Here is a 26,779-nt window from a genome sequence, read left to right as displayed (position 1 = left end):
TGCTTATAAACTAAATTTTACAGACAACTTCTGGATCAACTGGAGATGGAATGAGTCTGGAGAAGAGAAAGCATTACTGAAAATTAGGTATTGTGTGTACTTACAAATGAGACATGCTTCCAACCTCTAAACTTGTGACCATGTTTATGTGCTTGGGACAAAGGGAGGGGGCACACATGAAAACAGATAACTTCTATACAATGTAGAAAATGCTCAAGTGCATGAGACACAGAGGAGGGGCTTATAGAGATGGAGCCATTTTTGCTCTCAATTCCAACCCTATTTATTTCTTGTCTCTCTCAGCTGTTTGGGTTAGGGAAGGCTTCTTAAAAGAGAGGGCTTAAAGTGCATCTTGCAAGAAGCTGGCCAAGGAACAAAGGAAGAAGAGTGTCCCAGGAAAGAGAGAGCAACAAAGTAAAGGAATGAAATGTTACCTCCCCTTCCCTCATGACAACAAATGGTAATGTTTAGGTGCTTACAAAGTACCAGCTATTGTGCTAAGTATTTCACATCTGGATTTCATTTAATCCTCGCAATGATCCTATAAGAGAAGCACCATTATTATTTTTGTTTAACAGATGAGGAAACTCAGGCCCAGAGAGATTGGTAACTTGCTCAATGCTATCCAGAGAGGAACTGGCAGGGCCAGAATTTATTATTGGGTCTTGGGATTCCTGAACCTATATTCGTAACCAGAGGCCAAGGATGCAACCAGCAGTGAAGTCACAGAGACCAAAAGTAGAAATGGTGACATCTGAAGAGATCACAATACTTAGAGATAGAAATATAAGGTGCTTCTGAATCTATCAAATGAAAATGAAAGCTTAACCACACCAATGCATAGGATTTACATGTCCAATTAATTGCCTTTTTATGCTACTATCATTTTGCTGAATTTCAAACTGATCATGTAAGGCTCTCAAGAGAAAAAAAAAGTTTGCAAGAAAACTATTCGGAATCCACAGCTAATTTGGCAGCATGTTACAACAACCACCACAGCCCATGCTCACTCTACACATCCTGCAGGCTTCAGTCCAAGTATGAATGTGGAGGGGTATCAGCAACTGGTGTGATACAACCCAACTCTGCAAAGAATCATCCTCGTAACAGGATGTTCAATGTTGAGCAGATTTCTACAGAAATGACAATCTTAAATAACCTTGATCAAACTTTACATTCTTTAGGTCAGAGGTCTCCAATCTTTTTGGCACCAGGGACCGACCGGTGTTCGTATAGGAATCTAATGCCTGGCGATCTGAGTGGAGCTGAGGCAGTGATGCTAGCACTGGGGAGTGGCTGCAAATACAAATGAAGTTTCACTTGCTCGCCTGCCACTCACATCCTGCTGTGTGGCCCAGTTCCTAACAGGCCACAGATCCATACCAGTCTGCGGCCCAGGGACTAGGGACCCCAGCTTTAGGGTATCCCAGAGGAAAACCAAAAAAGACAATAAACTGTACTTAAACCCCTAATAAACTAAAAAAAATATTTTAAAGTTAAAAAAAATGGTAGGTAGAAGAAATTAAGATTCCGCGGTGGGGTGGGGGGAGCGGGGGTGGGCGGGAAGACAACCAACATTTTCTAGTATTAGTGAAGAATATCTTGCAAGTGAAAATCAAAGACATCCTCATTTGTAGTACTACTAGGTAATAAATCATCAGCAATTCACTCCAGTAACTAATAACTTCAAATACCTTACTTGTTACCACAGACTCAGAGTAAATGATTTCGTATGGCTCTCTCACTCACCTGTCCTTAGCAATTGCAAACAAGTCATCTTCATCATCTTCCTCAAAGAGGCTGGTCTTTTTCACAGCCTTGGCCTTCTGGTCCTGAGAGGTCCCAGAGACTCTAAGTTCTCCTTTAGACCTGTTGTCAGATGCTGAGTTGGTCTGTGAATCAGTAATATTCCACTGGTCCTTAAAATGTAAAGTACATATTAAAATCTAGAAGTCTAAAGAACCTAGAAAGTAAAATAAAATTTACATTCATTAAACTAAATTGTATATAAACTAAGTATTATACTACAAAATGTATCACAATTAAAGAAATCTCATGTCTAAAACTTTTCTTTAACCTCAAATCTAGATTGCTGGGTTCCTTGACTTCACAGACCTTCTCATGCCCTCCTCCTCCACTGTCTGCCATGATGTTTCTCCTCTCCATGGTTCTGTTCTGTTAGAAGAACAGAACCATGTCTACTTTAGAAGATCAAAATTAAAGAGGGAAGCGAAAGAGAAGAATAATGTTAAAAAAAATAAGAACTCTCAATTTTGGAGTAAAATATTTTAATTTAAAAATCCCAAAGCAGGCTAAGAAAAATGTATAAAAAGCTCATGTGGAGGTGGCTCCACAGTGTAGTGGTTAGCACTTCTGCTTTACACGCAGAAGGTCCTGGGTTCGCGCCCCAGGTGTAACCAGGGACCATACCCCAGGTGTGCCAGGCTCTGGGGTTGCCAGGCTCCTGGTACACGCTGCAAGCGTGTGGGAGGAGATGCCCTGCCTTCAGAGATCCAGTTCTTAAGGGAAACGGCAACATCCACAGGTCAGGGGTGGAAGTGGGGCGGGGAATTAAAGAGGGGCGGGGGCGGGAAACTCATGTAATGCACATGTAAACACAATACAATGAAAGCTGATAAAGACTCTTTTACCACAAAAGACTGAATCTGGACTTAGCCTTCAGGGAAACCTCACCTGGCTATGCTCATCCCTTCAAATCAAGGAATTCCTGAGCACTTGCTTAAGTAGTCTTTTGGTCTCTAGAGAATAGAGCTTTGCAAATCTAAGTGAGGTTCATAAGCCAGTAGCATCTGTTATGCAGAATCTCAGAGTTCTCCCCAGACTTTCTGAATCAGAACCTGCACTTGTAACAGGACACCCAGGTGATTTCTTCATGCTATGGTTTGAAACACACTCTTCTAGAGCAGCAACTAGACAGTAGAACCCCTGAAAGAGCTTTAGAAAATTCTACTGACAGGTCATATCCCAAATCAATTAATTCAGAATTTCCAGTGGTGAATACCAGTATTAGCACTCTTTAAAGTTCTCCCAGTGATTTCAATGGTAAGCCAATGTTTAGAGTCGCTAAAACTCTGGTTATCTTTCCTCGGCAAGGAATGTTGTTCTCAGCTTTAGCTAATATTTTTACTTTCCCAGAACCACTATGGTAGGAAAAATGTCACTAATAGTTGGCCATTTCTATAGGGAAAACAATCACTAACAATGCTAAAAAGTAAAAAAAGAAAATTCGTATGTTTGAGTAGAAAAAGCAAATTATGCTGTGTTGTACCTACGATTTATCTAGCCACGTCATACTCTCAAAAATTTGCCAATGATGTTAAAAAAAAAAAGCATTATTATAGATTTTCAACGCCCAGGGCTTTTAGTGTTATATTTAAATTTTTCTCATACAGCTAAATCTGAACAGCACCTAAATATATTCATTACTGGCTTTTTAAATATGTATCTAGACAGGAAATGGAAATATTATGACTAATAAAAGAAGGAAGTTAAACTTGCACTGGATACTCCTACCATGTCTAGATTTATGTTTCTTGATTAATGAAACATAGTGATGATTTAACAAGATAAGGTAAGGCATGATTTCAATTAGCATATATCATAATCTGAGGACCATACTTATATTCCTAACCATTCTGAAAAGATTTATCTTTCATATACCACATTAAATATCTTTCTTCGAGAAAAGAAAGCTAGCTTTCTCAACATTGTCTTTGGTTACTGAACTTCCCTAGATATAAAATAGGTAGAAAAAGAAAATGTTTAGGACAGCCATTACTCTTAAATCTCATCAAATAACCTCCTATTTTTCTCTACAAGAGACTTTCAACCCACCTCTTCATCACTGCTAAACAATAATGCAGATGCTTTCTTTTTGGAAGGCTCAGAGGGTTTTGCTTTCTCTTGGCTTTGAGTTGGTAGAGATGATGTCTGCTTCCTAGCAGCTGTAGCCCCAAAAAGATTATCCTAGAAAAAAAAATGGCAGAAGAGTATGACAACATCTTACATATAAAACAAAAAACTTAAGACATTCTCTCATGTTGAATTGTTAGAACACAATGCAATATATATATATGCCTTACTGTTAAATTGTATACCTGAAACTTACTAAATTTCATTAACCAATGTCACAATAATAAAAACATATATAAAAAATAAATAAATAAAAAATAAAAATAGGAGGTAGATAAGGGTAAAGGGGGTCAAATATATGATGATGGAAGATTTGACTTTGGGTGGTGAACACACATGCAATATACAGATGATATATTATTAAACTGTACACTTAAAACATATAATTTTATTAACCAACGTCACCTCAATAAATTTAATAATAAAAAAGTAGGAGTTACATGAAAAAGAATTGTTAGAGAATAAATCTCTAGTCAGGTACAGAATATATATAACGCCTTTGGGGGAATCACAAAATGCTAGTAAATCCCACTTTTCTCTTACATTTAAGCCTGCAATGACAGTCTGCAATCTTCTCTAACTGTATTCCCTATCCACAAAAGGGATACACAGATAGCATAAAACTCAAGGCAGAACACTTTGGAAGGAGCAGAAGGGTGGTTAATGTGAGGACAAGGTTACAAAAACAGGAGGAAACCTGGCACCATCCTGTTGTCCTGTGGGCAGGCCCTCTATGCTTACTAGGGAGGGCCTATAGCCCCCAACTGCCAGGAGAGCAGTATAGTGCACTGCCGCAGACAGCAATTTGCACCTTTCTATGAATTACAAGCTGGAGCACTGGATAAAAGGAAAGAAATACAGAGCTTTCTCCATTCTTTTACATCTATGAAGGACACATAACTGGGACAGAAAGAAAGAACAACTTGGGTTTCTGGTTAATTTTAAAGAAACAATATAAACTTAAGAAAGTTTACTAAGTAAAATCACTGGCCTACTAAGAGCTGATTCTTATAGATTCAAAAGCATTTGTCAATATTTGCATTGCCAAGCACTCCAGAATTGCCTATGAAGATACTTTTACTTAGATCCAGGTAACAAAACCATCAGAGGGCCCGAGCCTGATTTAGACAGAAAAACACTCTTAACAGTATTCTACAGCAGGTGAACAGTCCTGAAGCGTAAAGATTTGATAAAGGGAACCATTAAAGAGAGTGTTGGAAGGAAAGGCCATGAGAATAACGAACTGGCATCTAATAGGTATATTAATGACAAAAGCTAACATTTACTATGAACTTGCTATGTGCTAGGCATTGTGCCAAGGGCTGTACATTAGTTGTTTTAGCTGTCACAATGACCCTACATACTATTAAGCCATATACCATTCAGAAAGGTAAAGTTACTTGCCCTAGGTCTCTGATTTGCAAGTAGTGGAGCTGGGATATGAACGCATGGGTCTGATGTCAAAGCCCAGAAGCTTAGCCACCACACGGTACTGTGTAAGAATCAAGGCTTGCTTTGTCTTTCCTCTTATTTCTCTCTCCCACTTTGCTCTCTTATCCAGGGTGGGAAAGAAAAGCCAGATGAGGACATAGCTGCCTTCTCCTCTTGACTTCCCCTTTAACTAAGACATTCTTGTAGATCATTGGGTATTACACAGATCCATCCTCTAAAAAGAATTTCTTAAAGTCAGATTTTTAAAGTAAAATCTACAAAGCCTTCCATAAGACCTGGGTCAATAATCTAATGTCCTGACCGCTGTATAACTAAGAGAACTTAAGAAAGGAGTCGCTGAAATAAAAACAAATTTTTGTTGTTGTTATACAAGCTTCAGATATAGCCTCTGGCTATAAAGCAACATCAGCAATGGTTTTCTACTAATTGACAACTTGATTAGCTTATGCTTCAATAACAACATTTACCTCTTCATCTTCATCATCAAAAAGTGAGACTGATGTAGGAAATTTGCTAGGCAGGAGAGATGCATCTTTTGACTTACTCACATTTTGAGAAAACAAATCCTGTTGGAGCAAGATTAAAGTTCCTGGTTAATAAGATATATCAGTTTTGAAAGTATCAGTTAGATATGAAACACTAAAAAGACTGTGACATTATGGCTGCCACGCATCTAAGTCTCTTTGTCAGAGAGGAAAACTCAGTGAGACTGTCCTTGAGGAACACACATGAGAGTCTATCCTAGCTGTGTGCAGCACAAATGCCTGCCTGCACGAAAGACCACATGCAACTCCAGATGGCCTCACTAGAATCCAGATGTTGTGATATTCCCACTTTGCTTTATCCTGGCATCCCACTCTAATGACTTAAGGCAGGGGGAAATTTTCCAATCAATCTCCTATAATGCTTAAAACAAAAAAAGACTTCTTTTTTCTGACCAAAGAATCAGAAAGATTAAATAGAAGCTAGATTCCCAAATTACTGGATCTATGACTCTGCTTTGTTTACTAACACCTTTGTCCTCTTATAAGAATATAATATTATTTTTTTAAATAACCACCAACTCAACTTTTATTTTAAAATGTTTGGCATTCTACTTGAACTATAGGTAGGTGTTGCAAATTAGAGAAAAATCTGGTAGATTCTAAAGAATATTTCAAAATTCTTCAAAATGTTAGCTTATAATGCAAAGACAGATCTGCAAATTGAGCTGCATGAATCAGCATAAAATTAGCTATATAAATGTAACAAAATAGGACAACTATTTCCTAGGGAAGAAACTTCAATACGCAGGAGCATTAAATAGGACAAGAACATAATTTCTAAGATGTCTTTAGATAAACTTTTTTTATTATGGAATCAATGTTTGCTCTTCAAAGCCCTAATGAATTCATTAACTGAGAAGAACTCTTCTCAGTCCAGTGGTTTTCAACTGGGACCCAAGGAATCCCATGGGTCTGTTTATGTAAAAAAGGCCACACAGTGGGAGCTCCAGGGTTCCCACGCCCCTCCTGCATTTTACTCATTGGCAAGATTTTACTTAAGGAAAGGGCTCTGTTGCTTAATTAAAAAAAATTTAACATCATGGTTTTGGACCCCTGACTAATATCTTCCCTGTTGCTGGTAAAAAAAAAAAAGAAAAAAGAAAAAAAAATGCTTTTTCATTACCTCAAACATGTTCCAAAATGATTTCACAGGGCAGGCTTTAGCTCTGCACTTGAGATACAGAGGCAGGAGTAAAGAATCAAGCCTTATAGTCCAAAACTTTATCTTCTAGACTATACTGTTTTACTTCTTGCATAAGCACCTTGACAGTATCCAATAAAAACTATGATAATACACAAGGGACAAAGCCTTCAGTGATGGTTTTAAAACCTTTCTGCAAATTCTTTTACATCAAGAATTGCAGTCTTAAACCTGGGTACGTCTTTGTGACTGCCTCGACCAACAGAATGTGGCAGAAGTGACAATGTCGACTTCCAAAGCTAGGTACAAAAAGCAATACAGCCTCTGTGCAGCTCTCTCAAGAATCTCACTCTGAAGCTTGGAGCCACCGTATGAGAAATCTATGTACGAAGTCCCAGAAGCTGCTATGCTGGGAGACCATACAGAGATAGGAGTGCATGAGTCTTTCTCGCCCAGGCACTAGAAACGTGAGTGAGATGATTCTTAGCCCGGCCACTCTCAGACTAGAAACCACATGTAAGACCCTAAATGAAAACTACCTAGCTGAGCCAGCAACTTCTAGAACCATAAGAGGTTCAAAAAAACTTATTGTTTTAAGCCACTTATTGTTTTAAGTTTTGTAGTGACTTCTTTCATAGCAATAAGTAACTGGAACACCTTTTAAGTCACTAAAATTGCTCAAATTTGTTTTCTTTTTTCATATAGCTGACGACTATTTGACAGCTTACCAAATGCCAATCAACAGTCTAGGTCAGGGGTCCCCAACCCTGCGGCCAGCCTGTTAGGAACCAGGCCACACTGCAAGAGGTGAGCGGCAGATGAGTGAGTCAAGCTTCATCTGTATTTGCAGCCTCTCCCCAGTACTAGCTCTACTGCCTCAGCTCCACCTCAGATCATCAGGCATTAGATTCTCATAGGAGCACCGGTCCCTGGGACCGCTGGTCTAAGTATCAGGAATAATAGCAGGGAACAAAATGTCCTGCCCTCACGGAGTTTATTCTAGTTGGGACAAAGACAATGAACAAGTAAACATAAAATGTCATATGGCAATATGTACTGTGGAGAACAATAAAACAGAAAAGGGGGCGAATGAGTGCAGCATGGTATGTGCTGGCAGGCTTGTTACCATAAAAAGGGTTATCAGGGGATGCCTCACAGAAAACTGGAAAAAATGAAGAACCAAGCCAACCGGACTCTGGGAAGAGCATTCCCAGAGGGGCAGGAGCCAGTGCAAAGACCTTAGAGTGCAAGTGTGCTTGACGGTAAAGAAGCAGGGAGAACAGAATAAGGCCAGAGTGTGAAGCACCAACATGCTGTGCTCATATGTCAGGAGTTTGGCTTAACTGGACTTTGGTTAATCCCTATCTTCTGTACACTGGCCTTCAGTGATATAGAAGCCTCCAAGATTTTTTTATATCAATGGTAATCACTCTACTTACAAAAAGTTTTATGTTCATCCTGGCTATTAGTGCAAAGTAACTACTAGAGCTACCTCAAAGTTCACAAAATCATGAAATTACATGTAAATTTCTGCCACATATTTTTCTGTGAAGGGGATTATTTCACATTAAATTCTCATACAGGTCTCTGATTGCTTAAAAGCTTAGCCTAAAATTAATTCTAAAAGGACCTAGGCTTGTGGAAGTCAGAAAAAGCAGTGCCACTTCTGAGAGCTGATACTGCTCCACTGCAAAGGTGCTTCCAGGTGGGTGTCTGGAGAACTGGGGTATCTACAAACCAGCACCAGCCACAAACTATTACCAGTCACAACATAAAAGGCTGTGCCAGAATACTTATCACTTCGTCACTAAGCCCAACTTTCAGTGAGACTACCGAAAAAAGAAGCAGTGTGTTGATTTCCATTCTAGTACAAGTGCCTCATCAGTGTGGATCAACAAATAGCCTAAAATTTGAGCATCCTGAAGAGAGAGTATTTTCCTCCTAGGAAATGCACTAGATTCAAATCCTACAGTGAAAAGTATTGTACATGTATTGCTTCTAAAGACCATCTGTTCTTAAGAGATTACTTTCAAAAAAGGAACTAAAGAACTTAATAAAATGTCTTATACTTCTACTAAGAAAATCTGAATTCAGAAATAGTTTCTAATGTCATATATCCACAGACTAGGTATCAGAACTAAAAAAAGAATTCCTTACCTCAGTGTCTTCTTCGTCTGAAAATAAACCTTTTTGAGTCTTTGTTTCTGACAAGAGCTTGAGATTTTTGCTGGAAGGCATGGTGACCTTTGTGGGAAAAAAATTTTTTCGAGAGTTAAAAAAAATATACCCGGAAATGAGGGTTTAATCATTTACTCAGAAAATGTACTGAGTCTCTGCTGGAATAAGGCACCAGGTCACACACCTGGGGATAAAGACACCGTGGGCCTTGGACATGTATCAAGTTCGTACAAAGAACTAATTCCAAAGGAGTATCATGAAAAAGAATTTTAAAATTTGTGTAAGTTAGAAAAGAGGAAAGAAACAGTTCCTTGATAAAGTAAATTTCTCAAGGTAGACAAGGACTAGACGTGGGAGATGGTACAACCAAGGACATTCCAGGCAGAGGGAAACCATGTGAAAAGAGAAAAGCAAGATAAAAGAGAGGGCACATCTGGTAGATCAGAGTAGGACAGGTTGCCTACCTCATACAGGACACAAATGGGACATTTACAGCTGGAGCCAGCATAGGAAGGCAAGCCACCCTAGGAGCTTGCCAGGTTCTGAATGCTGGGATCTAGGTGGTTGGCAGCAGGAAAGTCAGGGTTTCATAGCAAGGACATATCGCAAGATATGCTTTAGGAAGATCAAGGTGTGTGGGATAGCAAAGGGAAAGCATCCAGAAAAGCTTAAGGACTGAGAGGGATGCATCCCACTGGCCAAATACAGGTCAATTTGAGCACCAAAAAATAATAACAATGCTCATGAATACATGAATAGAGAATCTACTATCCTATAGTAATACTAAAAAAGCAGGAAAGAAGAAACAGCTCTTCTACTCAAAAGAATGCCAGTTAACAAAGGTAGAAGAAATGCAAGAACTAGAAAAACATTATTTTGCATCCCACAACATGGTAACTAGTTCAAGAAAAGATCATAAATAGATGCTAAAACAACTGGGAAGGGCAAAATCCTAACAACTGCTGAATCTTGGTAGTAGTTATTTGAGTGTTTGTTGTACTCTTTTTTCAGCCTTCTGAAAAAAGAAGTTTGAAGTTTGAAGTTCTTTACTATACACTTGAAACAATAGCTCCCTCTGAGTTTCAGAAGAATTAACAAGATGCCATAAATCAACACTCCTATGTTCAGTCTTCCCTCCTACTCACTTTTTCTTCTGCTCTTGCTTTATTTTCATCTGTCTTATTCACAGTAGCTTCTGGCAAAGCCGCTGCTTTTTCTTTGAACAGATCTCCTTCCTCCTCATCAAAGATACTGGTGGTGGGTTTGACTTTTTCTTTAAAAAGATACCATAGCATAAAATTACACTAAGGTAAAAACTCCCATCACAAAATTCAGACTAAAAATTCTTCCCTCTCAAAGAATAAATTTAGTATGGTATTTCTTGATTAGTTATCAAGAATATTAAGTGAACTAGACTGGAATTTTTCAAAGAACACAACAGTAACTCAAATGAAACACAGGACAGACAGTTTTAACCAAGCAACAGCATCCTATGCCTAGAGTAGCTCAGAATGGCATAAAAGGTAAAGAGAGACCTATAGAAAGTAAGATCATTTAAGAGTCAATCACTCTAGGAAGCTGAGAAATGAGGGTCAGCTCCTACTTTTAAAAAATCAAATTATACCATAGCATATAAAAGCAAATACTGAAATCTCCTCTGTAACTCCATGTCCCCACCCAAACACAACAGCCATTGGGAATAGTTTGGTATACATGCTTCTAATTTTTCCGAAGAATATGCTGATGTAGTAACTTTAGTCATTCACAGATAAGGCTATAAATGATAACATAATTTGAACAACATGTCTTACAATTTAAGTTTTTCACTTAATGTGCCTAGGATATCTTGCCATGTCAGCACACACAGACCTCATTCTTTTAAACAGGTTCACAAAATCCACTGAATGTATGGAACGTAAATTACCCTATTGATGAATATTTGGGTGTTTCCAAGCTTTCACTACCACAAGTACTGCGGCACTGAATGAGGCATGTGTGACTGAAATGAGCACACTGACTCATGGGTGTCCCAGGAGAGAAGCAGCTGTCAAAGAAAGCGGTATCAACTTGTGATTCCAAATCAGTTCTTAATGACATCCGCTACAGTGAGAACCCTTTCAAGCCACAAGAGGCACTATCATTTCAGTCACCCTAGAGTTGAGTGTATTATGCATCCATTTGCACTCTTTCTAAAATAACTAGGCTATTATTTCCCTCAATTTCTGTTTCTAACCTTACTTTCCACACCTACCACTGAAAAAAGGGCTAGTGCAACCCATAAAACAGCAAATCTCTGCTTGCCAGGGAGCTTGTTAGAAATGCAGAATCGCAGGCCCCACCCCACACTCACTGAATCATAATCTGCATTTTGACAACAGTTCAGGGAGAGTCATCTGCACATTAAAGAACTGATTTAGAGGAGTGATTTCCTGAACAAACTGGTTTAAATCTGAGGGAAGAAAAGAGTGCCAAAGAGGCCAAGGGGCTGAAAATCCAGTCATATAAGAGAAAATCAAGGTTTCCTGGGCTTTCTGAAACAGAAAAGTGAAGCTGGGAACTAAAGAGCTAGCATGTGGCATTCTACTCATACCGTTTACTAAGGACTGCTGGAAAAAAAAGTGTGATCAAAGCTTTTGTGTAATTCCAAAGGTGAGAAGCAAAATTCTTGAGCAGATATAGGGGAACAGATTTCGGCTCTCTATAAGGAAGATACTCCTTAATTAGTTTCCGAAGCAGAAAAGATTCGTTCATAAAATAGAAATCTCCAAGGGACTGTAACTATTTAAGTAGCAATGAGACAACTCTATAACAAGAATGCTTGGTGGAGGAGTTCTGGTACTGCAAGATATAGGAACTAGAGGAGTTTTATGCCTTATTTAGGTCAATCTTATTTTTTCTGGCAAAATTCCCAGAAATAGGCTGGAACAGGTACCTGTCTTGGAAGGTTTGCCCAAGGATGCTGCAAAAAAGTCATCATCATCATCGACATCAAAGAGGCCAGCAGGCGCTGAGAGGTATGAGCTTTTCCCTGAAGTGGGCTGCTCGGGCTTCTGAGGCTCCTTCAGTGATGGAGCAGATGTTTTACCAAACACATCAGCATTCCCTGTGGGTACAGGGGCAAGACAGCCCAGGTGTGAGCCAGTGTAGGTGGGCCTCCTGACCTTACAAGAAAAAAAAACTCTACCAACCACCAAGAACTGTTAGTTTCAGTTCATCCACAAGTCACAGTAACAGTAATTTAGGGAGGAGGCAAGAGAATTAAAAATGTTAAATTAAGCTACATTCAGAGACTGCAAATGCTGATCAGCCATGCAGCCAGGCCAGGAAAACACCTGCACAACAAAGGAATATTTCTACTGGAATTGCTAACAACCCATTCCCCATATCTGAGAAGGGGAAACAGGAAAAACAAGAGTCTTTAAGTCATTCCTTTCCTATGGCTAAAACCACAAGGAACCTATGGAGGATTAAAAGCTGGAAACTGCCAGCAGGCCTTTGACTCTACATATTCTTACCTTTTCACGATATATATTCTTCCTCTTCCTCATTGTATGTCCATATCAAAGGAAATGGGTTAACAAAGTCTTTTAAACTATAACTTGCAGGAACTAAAGAATGATATATAAACTGAATTCCCTGAACACTCAAGGTCCTTCACTGTCTCTCAGTATTCTTTACTCTGTCTCTTTCAGTGCCCTGTCTCTTAGTCTCTCTCACTCTCTGCCTCTGAAAGAAGAACACACTCTGTCTGTGGAGTGTTACCCCTTTTTTAATAGACTTTCCTTTTGACTCTAACTTTGGCGTGTGTGTTGAATTCTTTGTACACTCTCCACCAAAGGACCTTCTTCTTGGTGCAGCACTTGGTCTCCCCTCGCTTGGGGAAATTTACCCTGTCCTGCATCAAGAGGACCCAATAACTTCTATACTTTTCTGTTACAGAACATCCCATAGTGCAGAAACACCTGGTCCCTTAAACCAAAAAGGTCCAATAGAGAATATGAGCTAACCTCAGTAATGAGCTCTTTATGTAAGCTGTTTGATGCCCCTGAAGCTCCTCCTACTCTCCAGCCAGCCCTTTGAAGATGGCAACTTAAAAATGACAAAAGGATACTTATACAGTTTTTAAAAAACAAAACCTATATTATGATACCTAATAACACAGAAACTGCTCCTGCTGGGATTCTCTTTCCAGGTTTGGAGGATGATGACACTAAAATGAGAAAAAATGAGATAACCATTTCAACAAAGAAAATAACTTTCCATGTTAAATACACCTTCATAAAATATGTACAACACAATACATAGCTAATACGAAACCATTTAAAACTAATTTTTCCTAAAAGAACTATTTCAAAATTCCTTAGTATTATCTGCTCTACCAATGTCATGGCATTTTTCTTGGTACTAATGCAATCTCAGCTGTTACACCCATGGAAGATTACTGTGACTCTGGGCAGACGAAAGCAGTGGGGTTGGCTGGGGAGGCCAAGGAAGATGCAGAGCACGATGGGCGGCAGGGGCAGAGAAAGCAGGGCTCCTCCTCAGTGTCCACTCTATCCATTCCCTTTTGTGAAAACGAACAATTAAAAAAGAACAGCAGTAAACCTGAGACATTAGTGAAAAAAATGAAGACAAGAACAGGAAAGAAGAAAACCAGGCAAGTCATCAGTGCCAAAAAGTAGAGAACAAGAACCATAGGGCAATCAAGGTAGCATCATAACAGATCCAAAATCCGACAACTTTTGGCCTGGGGAGACCAAGTTACTTAAAATAACTAAATTACCAATTTCCAAGAACTACCACAGACTAAAAGAAGAAAATCTGTAAGTTTTTACATTTTTTATGTGTGCCTTTTAAAAACTCCACAGATGATTACAATGCACACTAAAAAATTACTTATGTCCAACTTATACACAGAATTTTAGAAATGTTTCTTTGTGTTAAATTTGATTAAATTAAATTATCTTCAATAGTGCTAGGACATTTTTCCTGTTTGATTTTTTACAAATTCTCTAAGAGGTAAAACTGTGATAGAAGTTTATAGATGGTACTCTATTTATAGTTTTTACCAAGACATGAATCAGTACAAATAAGCTATTTTTAACTAGACCAAAGCAAACATGACAGCTTCCTGCCTAACAAAGAAACAAGGCTTGGGAACTACGTTGGGGATTCCATCTCCTAATGGGAAGTAAATAGTTTTAGAAATCTATGCACAAAGAAGCACAGTCAGCTTCAATCCAAGCTTACCTTCATTAACTGGGACACGTGCTTCCCGACCCTGAGGGGCTTCCGTGAAGAGGTCATTCTAATTGTAACAAGGTATATAACACAGAATTCAAAAAAGCAGTGGAAAAGGTAGCTGTATTTGAGGCATTCTAAAGAAAAGTACCTTGTAAAGTTTAAAGATACGTATTTGCTGTTCTGCCAGGAAATCAGTACCAAAGTGAGGACTATGGCAAAATCAGACCCTTAAATAATTTAGGTCTGTCCAGGAATTAAATATAAACATGGAAGAAGATAATAGATAAGGTAAAAAACAATTTGCTTAATCAAGTAAATTAATCACTATTAACACTCTCATATCCTCTTTCCACCTAACAAAGAGGGCATCAGGATAAAGTATTTTCTCACTTTGTGATTCTTAGTTCAAAATATCCCCAAATATGAAAATAGAAACGACTTCCAACTAAGAAGCCATTTTTTTCCCTACTAAAGCAACAAAGTATATTTCTTCCTTATGGACCCACAACATAGCTATGGAGAACTTCAGCTTATCACTGACTTACCTCCTCCTCCTCATCATCATCAAAAAGTCCCTTCCCTCCACTGAACAGGCCACCTCCAGAGCCAAATGGTGAAAAGTCTTCATCTGTCAGCTTGGGGGGTGCGAACAAGTTACCATCTTCATCTAGCAAACAGAAAGAAATGCTTTGCAGAGAGAATAAAATATGGGGTTGGAACTCAAATTCTGGGGTTTGGCCTTTACAACATCTCCAAAATTAGCATGGAGTTTATCTAACTATATATAACATGGAGGATCTGAGTGCTGGCATTCTGAGACATTTCTAACAAAAATTCATTAACTGGTCTACTGAATCCCTTAAAAGGCTCTCTGGTTTCCTACTCTCAAGTCTGTAAATGTCTGAAGCAGGGTGAATTCCACAGGTGATCCCTTTCATGTGGATTTATTTCTTTTGAAGCAAGTATATGGTTCAATTGCCATTCAATACCACCCCACCAAGAATTTCAGGGATGGGCAGACTAAACAAAGAGAGTTGCAGATTGACACAGTCACAAGTGGAAATGTAAGACATTACTATTTAATATGAAAGAACCTGATATATTCTTTATTAAAAACAAATGCTAGAGAGCTCTAGTTTCTGTACATCTAGAGAAATACAGAAGACAGATAATGATTGCTATAAAATCTAACAGTTCAAATTTTCACAGCATTTTTCCTCCACAACCATCTCTCCTCCCACAAAACCCCAAAGCATGCTCTTAAATGCTCTGAAAATGCAAATAGAGAGATAAACTCTTGTGTCATGCATTTAAAGTACAACTTTACAAATTATGCAAGTGATAGTCCCGATGAAGAGCCTTCCATAAATAACAGAATTGAGGAAAAAAGCCTACCATCTGAGGGAGTTCTCCTTTCCTTCTTCTCTATGAATGTCTTCTGAGGCTTTGCTTTTCCTGGAGATAAGGCTTGAAGAATATGTCAGTTTTAACCATACTCACTTAGCATTTATCTACTGATTTTTTACATTTACATACATGTCTGCCATCCTCATGACTCCTACGCTCAGAGTAAGCCATTCAACTTTGTAACTCACCTCCACTTAAGTACTTCCAACAGTGCCTTCCCATAGCAGGCACTCAAAAGTGCCTCTGTTTAAGGCGGAAAACTTCAGCTTACATGCCAGGGTCATGTGCATACCAGGACTACACCTGCTCAAAGAATTATCCTATTTTCCACCCCGTTAAATCACTAGAACATACTGAATAGTAAACTTTCATTTAGTCCTCTTCTTCATCACTCATTTGTGTAGTGTGCTAAGAGTATAAACCACCAGATTAGAGCTATTAGATAGGAGTAAATATTAAGGCAAGAATTCTCAATCTGGGGCCCATGGTTCACTGAGGTACCCATTAATGCCCTGAAACTACATATACAATGTTAAATAAATGTGTGTATGTGCAGTTTTCTTGGGAGGTCCACAGTGTTCGGTTATTACAGAGTCTATAAACCAAAAAAAGAATCAGAAGTACGATGTTTAATTTTAGTAAAGTTAAGCAGGGAACTCCACCTTCAGTGAAGTCCAGCAGAGGGTCCTGCACTTCACCACCACTACGTTTACTCATCTTGGGATGTACCTGTTTGCTCCTCTTCCATCTGGCTTGTGGCATCCCCTTTGATCCGAGCTGCCAGCTCGTCAGCAAACGACGTTGGTCTACTTCTTTTCTACAGGCAACATACAAACTAGTAGTTTACTTTTGGACACCTAACAAAATTATGTAAACAATGGCAAAAAAATTGAACTGATGAGAAAATAGGGTTTAACAAATGAATTTAAACACATGCACCCTATACAAATCACCTGAGAAACAGAACTCAAGTGTTCCTTCGAAGAGAGGTGCTCTACATTTCTTTATTTTTTAATACTTTAATACTTGAGCTAGATAAAAAAAAAACTACAATGAGGTACTTGAGGTGAGGGAAGGGGGAGGATTTTTAGATCTTAAAACTCTAGGACTGAATGTATTTTAAATGATCTGACTTATAAAATTGTAATATTTGAAAGAGAAAGTGACACTTATAAAGCAACTTGGGATGCTCAACCACTATTTTCAAAAGTGTAAATGAAAATACAAATATGATATAAAAGAAGACAGTTACAATATAAATGACAGTAAAAAGAGTGAGTCTTAGGTACCAGTTTAAACCCTGCCAAGAGACAGCAACAACAGTCTTTCTTACAGGTCTAGTATTTTCTTCAATGTCTTCAATATCTTCTTCTTCCTTCTCAGAGTCAGCAAAAATATCACAACCATCATCATCCTCTTCCTCATCACTCATTTGTGTAGTGTGCTAAGAGTATAAACCACCAGATTAGAGCTATTAGATAAGGTCGAGCTGAAAAAGAGATATTGCCACTTAGGCTTTACACAAAATGTTAACAGTTGTTATATGATGATGATAATGGAGCAAAAGTTATGAAGCACTACATGTGCTAGAACAAATAATACATAAGATTTTTCAGTGCAAGAATAGCAAAATACTGAAATATTTAAAATGTCCATCACTAGAGAAATGAATAAACTAAATAAGTATCATCATAATAAGAATACTAACAGTTAAAAGGAATAAATTAGAGAGATATTCAAAGCATCAAGTGAAAAACGCTGTATGATAAACTCAGCCTGATAGCCTATACTCCCCATTAACCCTACATCATTTCTATGAATGCAGATATACTTGTACAAGAAAACACTTGGAAATATATACTCCCAGATCATAACACCACAGTTACTTCTGGAGAGTGTTAGAAAATGAAGATTGGAGGGCTCAAGCTATCTGTTAAGTTCTAATTTTTACAAAAGCAGCCCTTGGTATGTATAACTTATATAATTAAAAAAATTTTTTAATGTTTAAAACAATAAACTGTGCTGTGCACTATGCTAAAATCCTTAGAACTCTGAGGTTAGCTGTAGCATGCAAAACCAGTCTGTCTTCAACAATACAAATAAATGATTAAGCCAGGGCTTTTAATCATTTTATTGCACTGTGAAAAACTGTCTTAATTTATGGATCTTAATAGTAAATTCCATAGAAAGAAATATGGATTGATAATTAAAATCATAGAGACTAGCCACATTTGTGAATACAACTGGGAAAATACAAGTACCAAATAAAAATTTCTAAATCCTTTGATAGTTACAATTTTTATGAAAAAATATTTCCCAATGAGGAAAATGAAATGCAAATTGTAACAATCTCACTATACCACTATACATATATCATAATCTCAGTGCTGATGAGACTAGGAAAATCATCATGCAGGATTTGTAATTTAGAATATCCATTAAACAGTAATGTCAAGAGCCCTTAATATAACTCTACACCACCTTCTTCTTAAGGAAACAGTTCACAGAAGCAAAAGATTTTTATGTATGAAAATACTAAATGCATCCTTACCTCAAAAATAAAATCCTAAAAATAAACTATTTCCCAAATACATTCAAAGACTATGACAGTATCATATATCAGTGAGCTTAAAAATATAAACATCTACAAAGCAAATTACAAAGACAAACGACAAGGAAACACTTATGTTAATATAAAATAGTAGAAAATAAATTATCTTATGAAAATATATCTTAGAAGAGTACACAAAAATTAAGACGACACTAAAACAGTAAGATTAGAATATTTTCACCTTTTGCTTGTTCCTTAACGTTACTGCTACATTGTCTTTAATTTTAAAACAGAGGAGAGGGATTCATGTGAAAAGTTCGGTTTGGGTAACTGGGCCTTTTTTTAGAGGTTCTATTTCCCAATTTTTTTTTTACTTGTTTTCTAAGAAAAATGAAGATAAAATAAAAGCAAAATTGGGAAAAATTATATCAGGGGCTAGTAAGCCTAAAAATATGAAATGCTTGAAGGCAAATTAGTTGTAAAAATGAACAAACCCTTAGTTTCTCATAATTCACTCAAAAGCAATTTTGGTATATATTTAGTATATATACTATGCTTCAATTAATATTTAAAATAAAGTCACTTCAATACATAAGCCTTACCCGGTTTTGATCGTTGTCGCTATGATTGGCAAAATCTTCATCTGACTCCTTTAGGGGAAAAAAAAGCTTTGTTGTTAATACAGGCTTTACTGAGAAGCACTGAAATGATTTCAGGTGTAGGTTTTGGGGGCTAATCAACACTTGATCCCCTTACTGATTACTGGTCACCTGAAGTATCAAGGTGCGATAAGGTGGCTAGCTGGCAATATCGCCAAGGGCTGTTCCAATCAACACGTAATTTTTGGGAATAATTGAAACATCTATAACAATTTGTTCACATCTATCTACACTATCATCTCTAACCTCTGGATTTAAAGTAAGAGTTGCACATTTAATCAACTAAATTATCCAAAATTGGTTTATGTCATTTTACATTTTAGACCCTACTGTCTATATTCCCTCTAAATACAGTAACTACTTCAGGCCCAAGAAGAGAAAATCAGTATTTTCCACCAGCAATTACATAGAGTTGCACTGATGGCTAAAAGCAAAGGATTCAGCTAAGGACCCTCAGTTACGGCGAGGTTATTTAAGAAAAGCTTGTAACCTACTGTTAGGTGTTTTGTTTGGAGAGCTGGTTGAAGGACAGGGGAGGGGGATTGTGCAAAGAGGGTGGGAGAATAAGAGAAGTGTATGTATACATTCGTCTCCTTTTAGAAATCCACTCTCAGAACTATCCTTCACATGTCTCTGCCCTTTGCAATAATATTCCATCTAAAGGAACAAATCCAGATACAACAGTGATCAAGGTCCACAGACCCAGAGACCCTAAGAGGAAAAAGTCAGATTATGCTCTGTGGATGTAAAGTTGCTAGAGGCAGCAACAAAACTAAAACATAAGTAGATGCTTTAAGCATTCTTCTGGTCTAGAAGATTTTTAAAGTAAATGTTTGAAATATGAACTATTTTCTTTGAATTATTCAAAGGTACAACTTACTCAAAGACTGTATCTCAGGCAGAGATTTCACTAAAATATCTAAGCTGTGCCCCTCAAAATATATTGGTAAAAGAAGAATATGGTGGTGAGGTGCGAGGGAGGGAAACAGTAAAAGGGATTAAAGCAGTTTTCCTTGTTTTTGTACATAAGACAAAAAAGAAATCCAATCCCAAGGAAAAAAACTTCAGACAATGGCTTCTCTCATTGTTAAAAGATTTACGAAAACGGATTGCTAATTCACAAGTATGTTATTTACTTAGCCTGCTAAACACACTTTAGTTTTCTGCCCACCATGAACTGGACACACCAAACAGCCCTTACTTCTTCTTGGTTCTCTTCTTCACTGTCCACAATACTACCACGATCACTGCCTACGGAACCTTCTGTTTAGAAGAAAGATAAGGGTTATCGCCAATATTCATAAGAAAATTTGCTTAGTTCCTTCTCGAACTCATAAACCCCATATATCATCACCAGAGAGATTTTGATAAATCTATACTATTAATTGAAATTGAAAGTATCTTTACTATAGTAAGGAATGAAATATTTATATAGCCTCGAAGTATCTCCCCACAAGATACTTACTAATTACAAAACAATTTATTAATTACCAAGAAAAAAATGGTCTGTACTCTTTAAAGATATCAAGGCTATGAAAAGCAAAGAAAAGCTTTTCGTTTTTTGGACAACTAAATGCAGTGAGAGATCCTGAATTGGATCCTAGAACAAAGGAAAAAAGAAGACTGTAAAAGACATTACTGGGACAACTGGCAAAATCTGAATATGACTGAAAATTAGCTAATCTTAGTATGTCCAGTAAAATTTCCTGACTTTGATCATTATACTGTGGCTATACACAGAAATATTTACGAGTAATAGGGCACAATGTCTGCTTGATTTCTAATAAGTTCAGGAAAAAAATATGTATATATAGAGAAAAAGACAAAACAAATGTGATGAAATCTTAACTGGTAAGCCTGGGTGAAGGGTACATGGGAGTTCTTGGTAATATTCTTACAATATTAACGTAAAGTTTGGAATTACTTTAAAATAAAAAGTAAACATATAAATGTTAAAAGTAACAAAAAGAGTACCTTCACTGGACAGCTCTCCAAGACCCACGTCTTCCTGCTCCATGAACAGCTTTGACCCAATTAAATAAGGTAAAGGACGATCAATGTACAGATCCTGTAAAAAATGAAAAGAAATAAATCATTAAATATTTAAGTTGAAAAATAGTTTTCCATCTGATACCTTGTTTCATCTGACTACTACAAACAAGTTAAGTAATAAGAAACTAAGACACACAGTAGGATTAAAAATACAAAAAAAAAAAATCCTGATTTAAAAAGTCAAATCTAGGTAAAGATGGCAAAGAAAATGAAGCTGGAATCACACAGAATCCTCTTTTTTAAGTGCCTAATTATATTAACAAAAGTGGCAAAAGCCTGCAAAACATTTATCAGCAATAATCAAATAGGGAAAGGGGTACAACTACATAGCAACATGTTCAAAAGGAGGAGGATCTAGAAAAGAAACCAGAAATTCTGGCAAGCTTTAGTTATCCCTAACCCTACCTTCCTCCCCTAAAAAGCAGCACTGGCAAGCAAAAATGAACCAATCAATCAATCTTGAGATTCCTCAATAATAGTCCTAAATTTGAAGAGAAGCACACTGAGGCAAAAACCCAAATGATTTTATATGACTATGAGAAGGCAAGCAGGTATGTCCAGGCAGGTTTTAGGGAGGAGATAGGGACAAACAGGTCACAAACAAGGCACAAATGGAATCAAGGACTCTTTCACTCTGCATCAGAGGAAAGGAGAAAGCTGGAACAGACCACATGAAGTATAGGCTAGATGAAAAAAATGGCAACTATACAAATATCTATAGTCAACATTATAATGTCTAAAAAATTATTAAGAACCTCTCTGAGAGAAAAAATAACTCAAAAAAGGGAATAATAATATCCCCCAAGAGGTTCACACTGTATAATTTAGAAAAGTAAAGTTAGTAAAATAAGACCAGATGACAAAATAACAATGAAATGAAGGAGACTGTGTGCACAGTAATACAGGTCGGAGATGCTCGCATTTCAGTCCTCTACTTCAGAGTCCCACCCATCATACACATTAAAAATTTAAGGACAAGAAAGCACTCCACCCCAAGGACAACCTCCCATCTTCACTGCCAGAAGAGAAGCTGACCTGTCTTCTGCATGGCATGACCCTTTGGCCATAATATCTCCTCCCTAATGAAAAGACCCTAGGGGACAAGGGAGAATAATTTTGATGCTTCACACAATAACTGAAGGTTAATGTAAAGGTTAAAGATACAACAGCAACCAATTTAGTGCAAAGAAAAGAAAGTGATAACTGGGCTAACTAGTCACTGACTCAGAAGTCCTTCTCAAGTCCTCCCACAAAAGAGAAACTGGTATGCAACTGGATAACAAGTGTGGCCCAGGCAATACATTTCCCAGGGTCCACTGATGACTTCTAAATACCTACAGTAAAAAAGCAAGCCAACAAGTGCACCAGTGCTAAATGACCAGCCCTAACTTGGTATGACACTGTAAGCTCAAACTGGAAGAGAAATGTGCAGCTAAATAAATGATTAGAACTAGAGTTTGGTTCTGTAGTGTTTCAATTCCTAAGGCACTTGTATGTCACAAGGACTCTCAAAAGCGATAAAACCACCTTTTGTGTTTATTTCTAGGTGATTCTATGTTGCCCCAATTGTCTCCAGCAATCTGAGAGAAAGTAATAGGAAAACGATAAGTACCTGTTAGGCTAACAGTCGGTTTACGAATATGCATAGCAACTTTACTCATAATAGCTAAAACCTAGAAACAACACAAACGTCTTTCAACACTTCTGCAGTCCCCCTTATCACAAACTACAGAATTTCAGGTTCCCAACAACCTTTACCTCTTATGAGCCTTCTCATCTTTCAAAACTCAATTCAAGACTCAACTTTACCCTAATTTTCCCAGCTAGACGTAAAAGTGACTCATATGTCTCCTTCTCTCCCACAGTCTGGTAATGATGTAATAAACATCTTGAGAGAAGAACTATGCCTTGCAACTTTGTACTCCTCTAACTTGGCTGCTTCGTACCTAGCAAGTGTTCAAGCAATGCTCATGTAAAGCAAGTCTTTCTGATGGAGTAAATATCAGATTGCTAAGTGACATGTTCACTTTCTAGAAGTAAAGTCCATGTCTTACTAATTCTGTACCCAAATATAATACCCAAAACACAAGAGATGTAACAATAAATACTTGAACTGAATGTCTTTACCTTTGGTTCGAGAATCAATTCCACCCGCTCATTAGCATCATCTTCTTCAGAGTCTGAGTTTCCTGCTTTTATATCTAGTTGCTCAAATGCACTGTCCAATACTTGTAAACCATAGTTCACAGCTTCCTGAACTTTAGGAATCAGATCTACTTCTTTCTGTTCCCGGGTCTTCTCCTATAAAACAAATACTATTCAGCATGGATCTCCAATATATTAATAGCACTGTAACAAAACACAAAGAATGTTCTCTAAAGCCTAAACTCATGCTCCAAAAATATCTTAATTAAAAATGTTAACAAAAGTCAGATTCTGCTGAATATCTCAAAACAGACTTTTTAGAGTGACTTTGGAGCAAATTTTAAATCGCAAGTTTGTCACTTTTAGGATATGGATTGAAGTACTCAAGGTCTCAGAGCTTCAGGTTCATCACCGACGAAAACAAACACTATTGTGGGATGGTTCAGCTAGATAACTTAAGTAAAAGTACACCAAAAATGAATGGCACTTCACAAACCCTCAATGGCATTTCACTTCCCTACTACTGGAGGAATGAAGAGCCTAGACTTTTAGCTTCACTGTGACTGCATCCCACTAACCTTGGCTGATGGTCCTTTGGACAATTTTAGGAGTAAAAACTTAGAAGAAAATACTCCAGCTAAAGATGTCATTTTTTAAATTACAATTCAAAAAAGGACTAAACAATTACAGTTATTATATAAATGTTTCAAACCAAGAGGGGGTCAGTTTCATCACTAATCTATTTTGTTCATCACCCTAGTACAATCTTCTCCCACTCACCCCAGAAGTCTGTACATAAGTATTCCAAAGTTCTCCATTTCCTACAACAGCAGCTCTCAGTGACAGTCCCTTCATACACTCAACTGTTCTCAGTTGTGAGAAATACTGAAAATTAAATTAAGTGTCATTTCCCCTCTTTATATATATATTCCAGAAGTTGATACATAATTACAGAAAGAACCAAACCATACAGTATTGTTTTTGAGGGCCAAAAGGGAAAACTCTATGAGTATTTTACACTTTTATCTCAAGCACTGAAGTCTTTACTATTTAGCTTTTTTTTGTTTTGGCTGCATCTTTTTTCCACTCTGGTATGCTTGGTTCTAGTTAAATAGCTAACGCTGTACAAAGTGCGTGAAAGTATGTTTGTGAAATAAATATATAGTAGCTTTTTAAAAATAGTAACTAAATACCTTCACTTTAAAATTGAACCCTGACTTGGTGTAACCAGATACTATCATACTTAAATGGTTACTAAGTCTTTGAGTACTATCAAAAACTTCTTATTTTAAAAAAAGCTGAAAATAGGGAGAACTGTAACTGCTTTCTAATATCCTTTCCTAGTCTAACAGCTTCATATGTTACAAGTAACAGTTACTAATAAAGTACTAACTTTTTCAAGTAATTTATATTTTCTGAATAAATTAAGAGCTGATTCAAGGCTGCTCCCATAATAAACTTACTGAAATTCCACCGTGCTTTCCTGAGTGAGAGAAAAAAGGTACACCTTCTGCCAGAGTGCTAGAAAGTTAAAAAACTTTTTATCTATGCTTTGGCCTATAATGTGAGAACCCAAGAACACATGAAGCCACAGGGGGAAAAAAGTAGAGGCTTCTTAGTCAGATTTATGAAGCCCTCCAGCATCCACCCCTCACCCCCTGACCTGGTGGTCTTGCCTCTCACCAGTATTTTCTATTAACATAGTCCATAAAATACCAGGTACATCCCCCAACTTGGAACCTTAGCTCTTGGCATTCTCTCTTGCTAATATGGCCTTAAAATCTGGCTCTTCTTTCCTCACCCAGCTAACATCTCATCCTTGAAGCTTTTCTCTATCTTACTCCATTAAGCTCTCTCGTCTGAACTTCCAAACGGCAGTCACGCAGCCAACATCATGTGTCCTATCCAATCGCCCCAACTAAGACTGTACCTCTTGAGGGCAAAGTCTTTCTCCAAGTTACCAGCTCCCTGAAATCTTCCTAGAATCAATAAATGTTCACTGCACAGTCTGTATCCTCTGTACCAACACATCTTGTGGCATTTAGGAGTCACTCAAAGTGTGTGGGCTAATCCAGCATTCATTTTACTGTAATTTTTAACTAGTGGGAATTAGAATCAAAGTAGTCATAAAAGGATAGGGAAACTCAGTCTTCAAAGAACTCACAAACTACAGCTCAGCCTCTGACCTGTTCCTGTATAGCTCTTAGGGTAAGAATATTTTTTATATATTTTTAAAGGGGATGGGGAGGGGAAGAGGAAGAGAAGAAAAGGAGAAGGGACAGAGACTAATGACGCCAGAAAAAGCTAAAATATTTATTAACTGGCCCTTTATAGAAAATCTCTGCCGAACTGTGCTCTACCTCTAATTCAGAAACTTTACAATATATTTTTTAATACACTAAAATTTCAGAAGCAAGAGTTCAATTGTTAGGCTGTCCAGACCAGACTTCCCTATGTCCCCCAATATCCATCCCTTACCAGCAGCATTACAAATCACCACTTTTTGTCTCCAAGTCAAGAACTCAACAGAAGAGTGATTTAATGCAAATACCTGTTCTGCTTTTTCTGCCTCAACCTTGAGAACCGGCTCCTCCACTTCTTCATCATATACACGCTAAATATGGAAGCAAATTCATTTTTAAATGGTCAAAACATCATTTGGAATAAATCACAGTGTATGAATTCAATATGCAATTTAAAAAGACAAAGACAGGAAAAAAATTATTCAACAAATGGCTGAGGCCACTAGTCAGGGACAAAAAGCAAAGAACAGCAGTATATTCACCAAAAATTAAATTTAAAAAAATGTACAAATGACTAGGAAATATGAAAAGTTCTATCTCATTATTGACTAAAGAGTCACGAAAACAGTAAGGTATCAGTTTTCACACCTTTTTAACCTAATACTTAATGCTGATGGGGCAATGATACAGGTAACCCAAATGTGAGGCAACTGAGAACATCAACTGGTAGACCTTACTTACTAGGTAATAAGCTTTAATGTTTTGAGCAATATAAATAGTAAAAGAAAAAGTTATTTTCATTCTGTTGCTTAAAATGGGTGGTAAATTTTTATTATCCTATTTATATGAAAAGATGGGCCACGCCCCCCAATGATTTGCCAGAAGATCAAGTATTTGACTGAACTATGGGTATGGAAAGGCAGGCTTCTCTTTTCCAAAACAGAGCTATCACTCCAGCAACTCACTGTGATTTCTTTTGTTATTTTTTTAGTACTTATTGTTTTGTAAATTCCCAAAGTAAAACATACTTGTTATAAACAGTGGAGCAATAAAAATGTTCCAGAATTAGATACTGGTAATGATTATAAAACTTTGTAAATATACTAAAACCTCCTGACTTGCACATTTTTTAAAAGGGTAAATTTTATGGAATGTGAACTGCATCTCAATTAAAATTAAAAAGTCAATATAAATATATATATATATATATATATATATATACACACATA

The 26,779-nt window shown here is 37.3% G+C and overlaps 1 protein-coding gene across 9 annotated transcripts in view; it reads right to left on the bottom strand.

Annotated features, from left to right (window-relative positions):
* WASHC2A (WASH complex subunit 2A) overlaps window positions 1–26,779 on the bottom strand; it is a 51,833-nt gene that overhangs the window by 19,019 nt on the left and 6,035 nt on the right. For 7 of the 9 annotated variants that reach the window (XM_039872373.1, XM_039872378.1, XM_039872380.1 and 4 more), the window contains 17 exons: window positions 25,859–25,921; window positions 23,290–23,463; window positions 21,085–21,178; window positions 20,312–20,373; window positions 19,054–19,101; window positions 17,234–17,344; window positions 16,630–16,717; window positions 15,889–15,960; window positions 15,039–15,160; window positions 14,500–14,557; window positions 13,400–13,459; window positions 12,182–12,352; window positions 10,395–10,522; window positions 9,229–9,315; window positions 5,853–5,951; window positions 3,856–3,987; window positions 1,750–1,919 (listed from right to left, as the gene is read on the bottom strand). In XM_039872373.1, the coding sequence (XP_039728307.1) occupies window positions 1,750–1,919; window positions 3,856–3,987; window positions 5,853–5,951; window positions 9,229–9,315; window positions 10,395–10,522; window positions 12,182–12,352; window positions 13,400–13,459; window positions 14,500–14,557; window positions 15,039–15,160; window positions 15,889–15,960; window positions 16,630–16,717; window positions 17,234–17,344; window positions 19,054–19,101; window positions 20,312–20,373; window positions 21,085–21,178; window positions 23,290–23,463; window positions 25,859–25,921 (1,739 nt within the window). Of the gene's footprint in view, window positions 1–1,749; window positions 1,920–3,855; window positions 3,988–5,852; window positions 5,952–9,228; window positions 9,316–10,394; window positions 10,523–12,181; window positions 12,353–13,399; window positions 13,460–14,499; window positions 14,558–15,038; window positions 15,161–15,888; window positions 15,961–16,629; window positions 16,718–17,233; window positions 17,345–19,053; window positions 19,102–20,311; window positions 20,374–21,084; window positions 21,179–23,289; window positions 23,464–25,858; window positions 25,922–26,779 lie in introns of those variants that run through there. The other 2 variants (XM_039872374.1, XM_039872381.1) reach the window with 2 other exon arrangements.

The sequence above is a fragment of the Pteropus medius genome, unplaced genomic scaffold (genome assembly GCF_902729225.1).
Source record: "Pteropus medius unplaced genomic scaffold, Ma_sr-lr_union100, whole genome shotgun sequence".
NCBI lineage: Eukaryota > Metazoa > Chordata > Mammalia > Chiroptera > Pteropodidae > Pteropus > Pteropus medius.
This window is presented reverse-complemented; position numbering and strand designations above follow the sequence as displayed.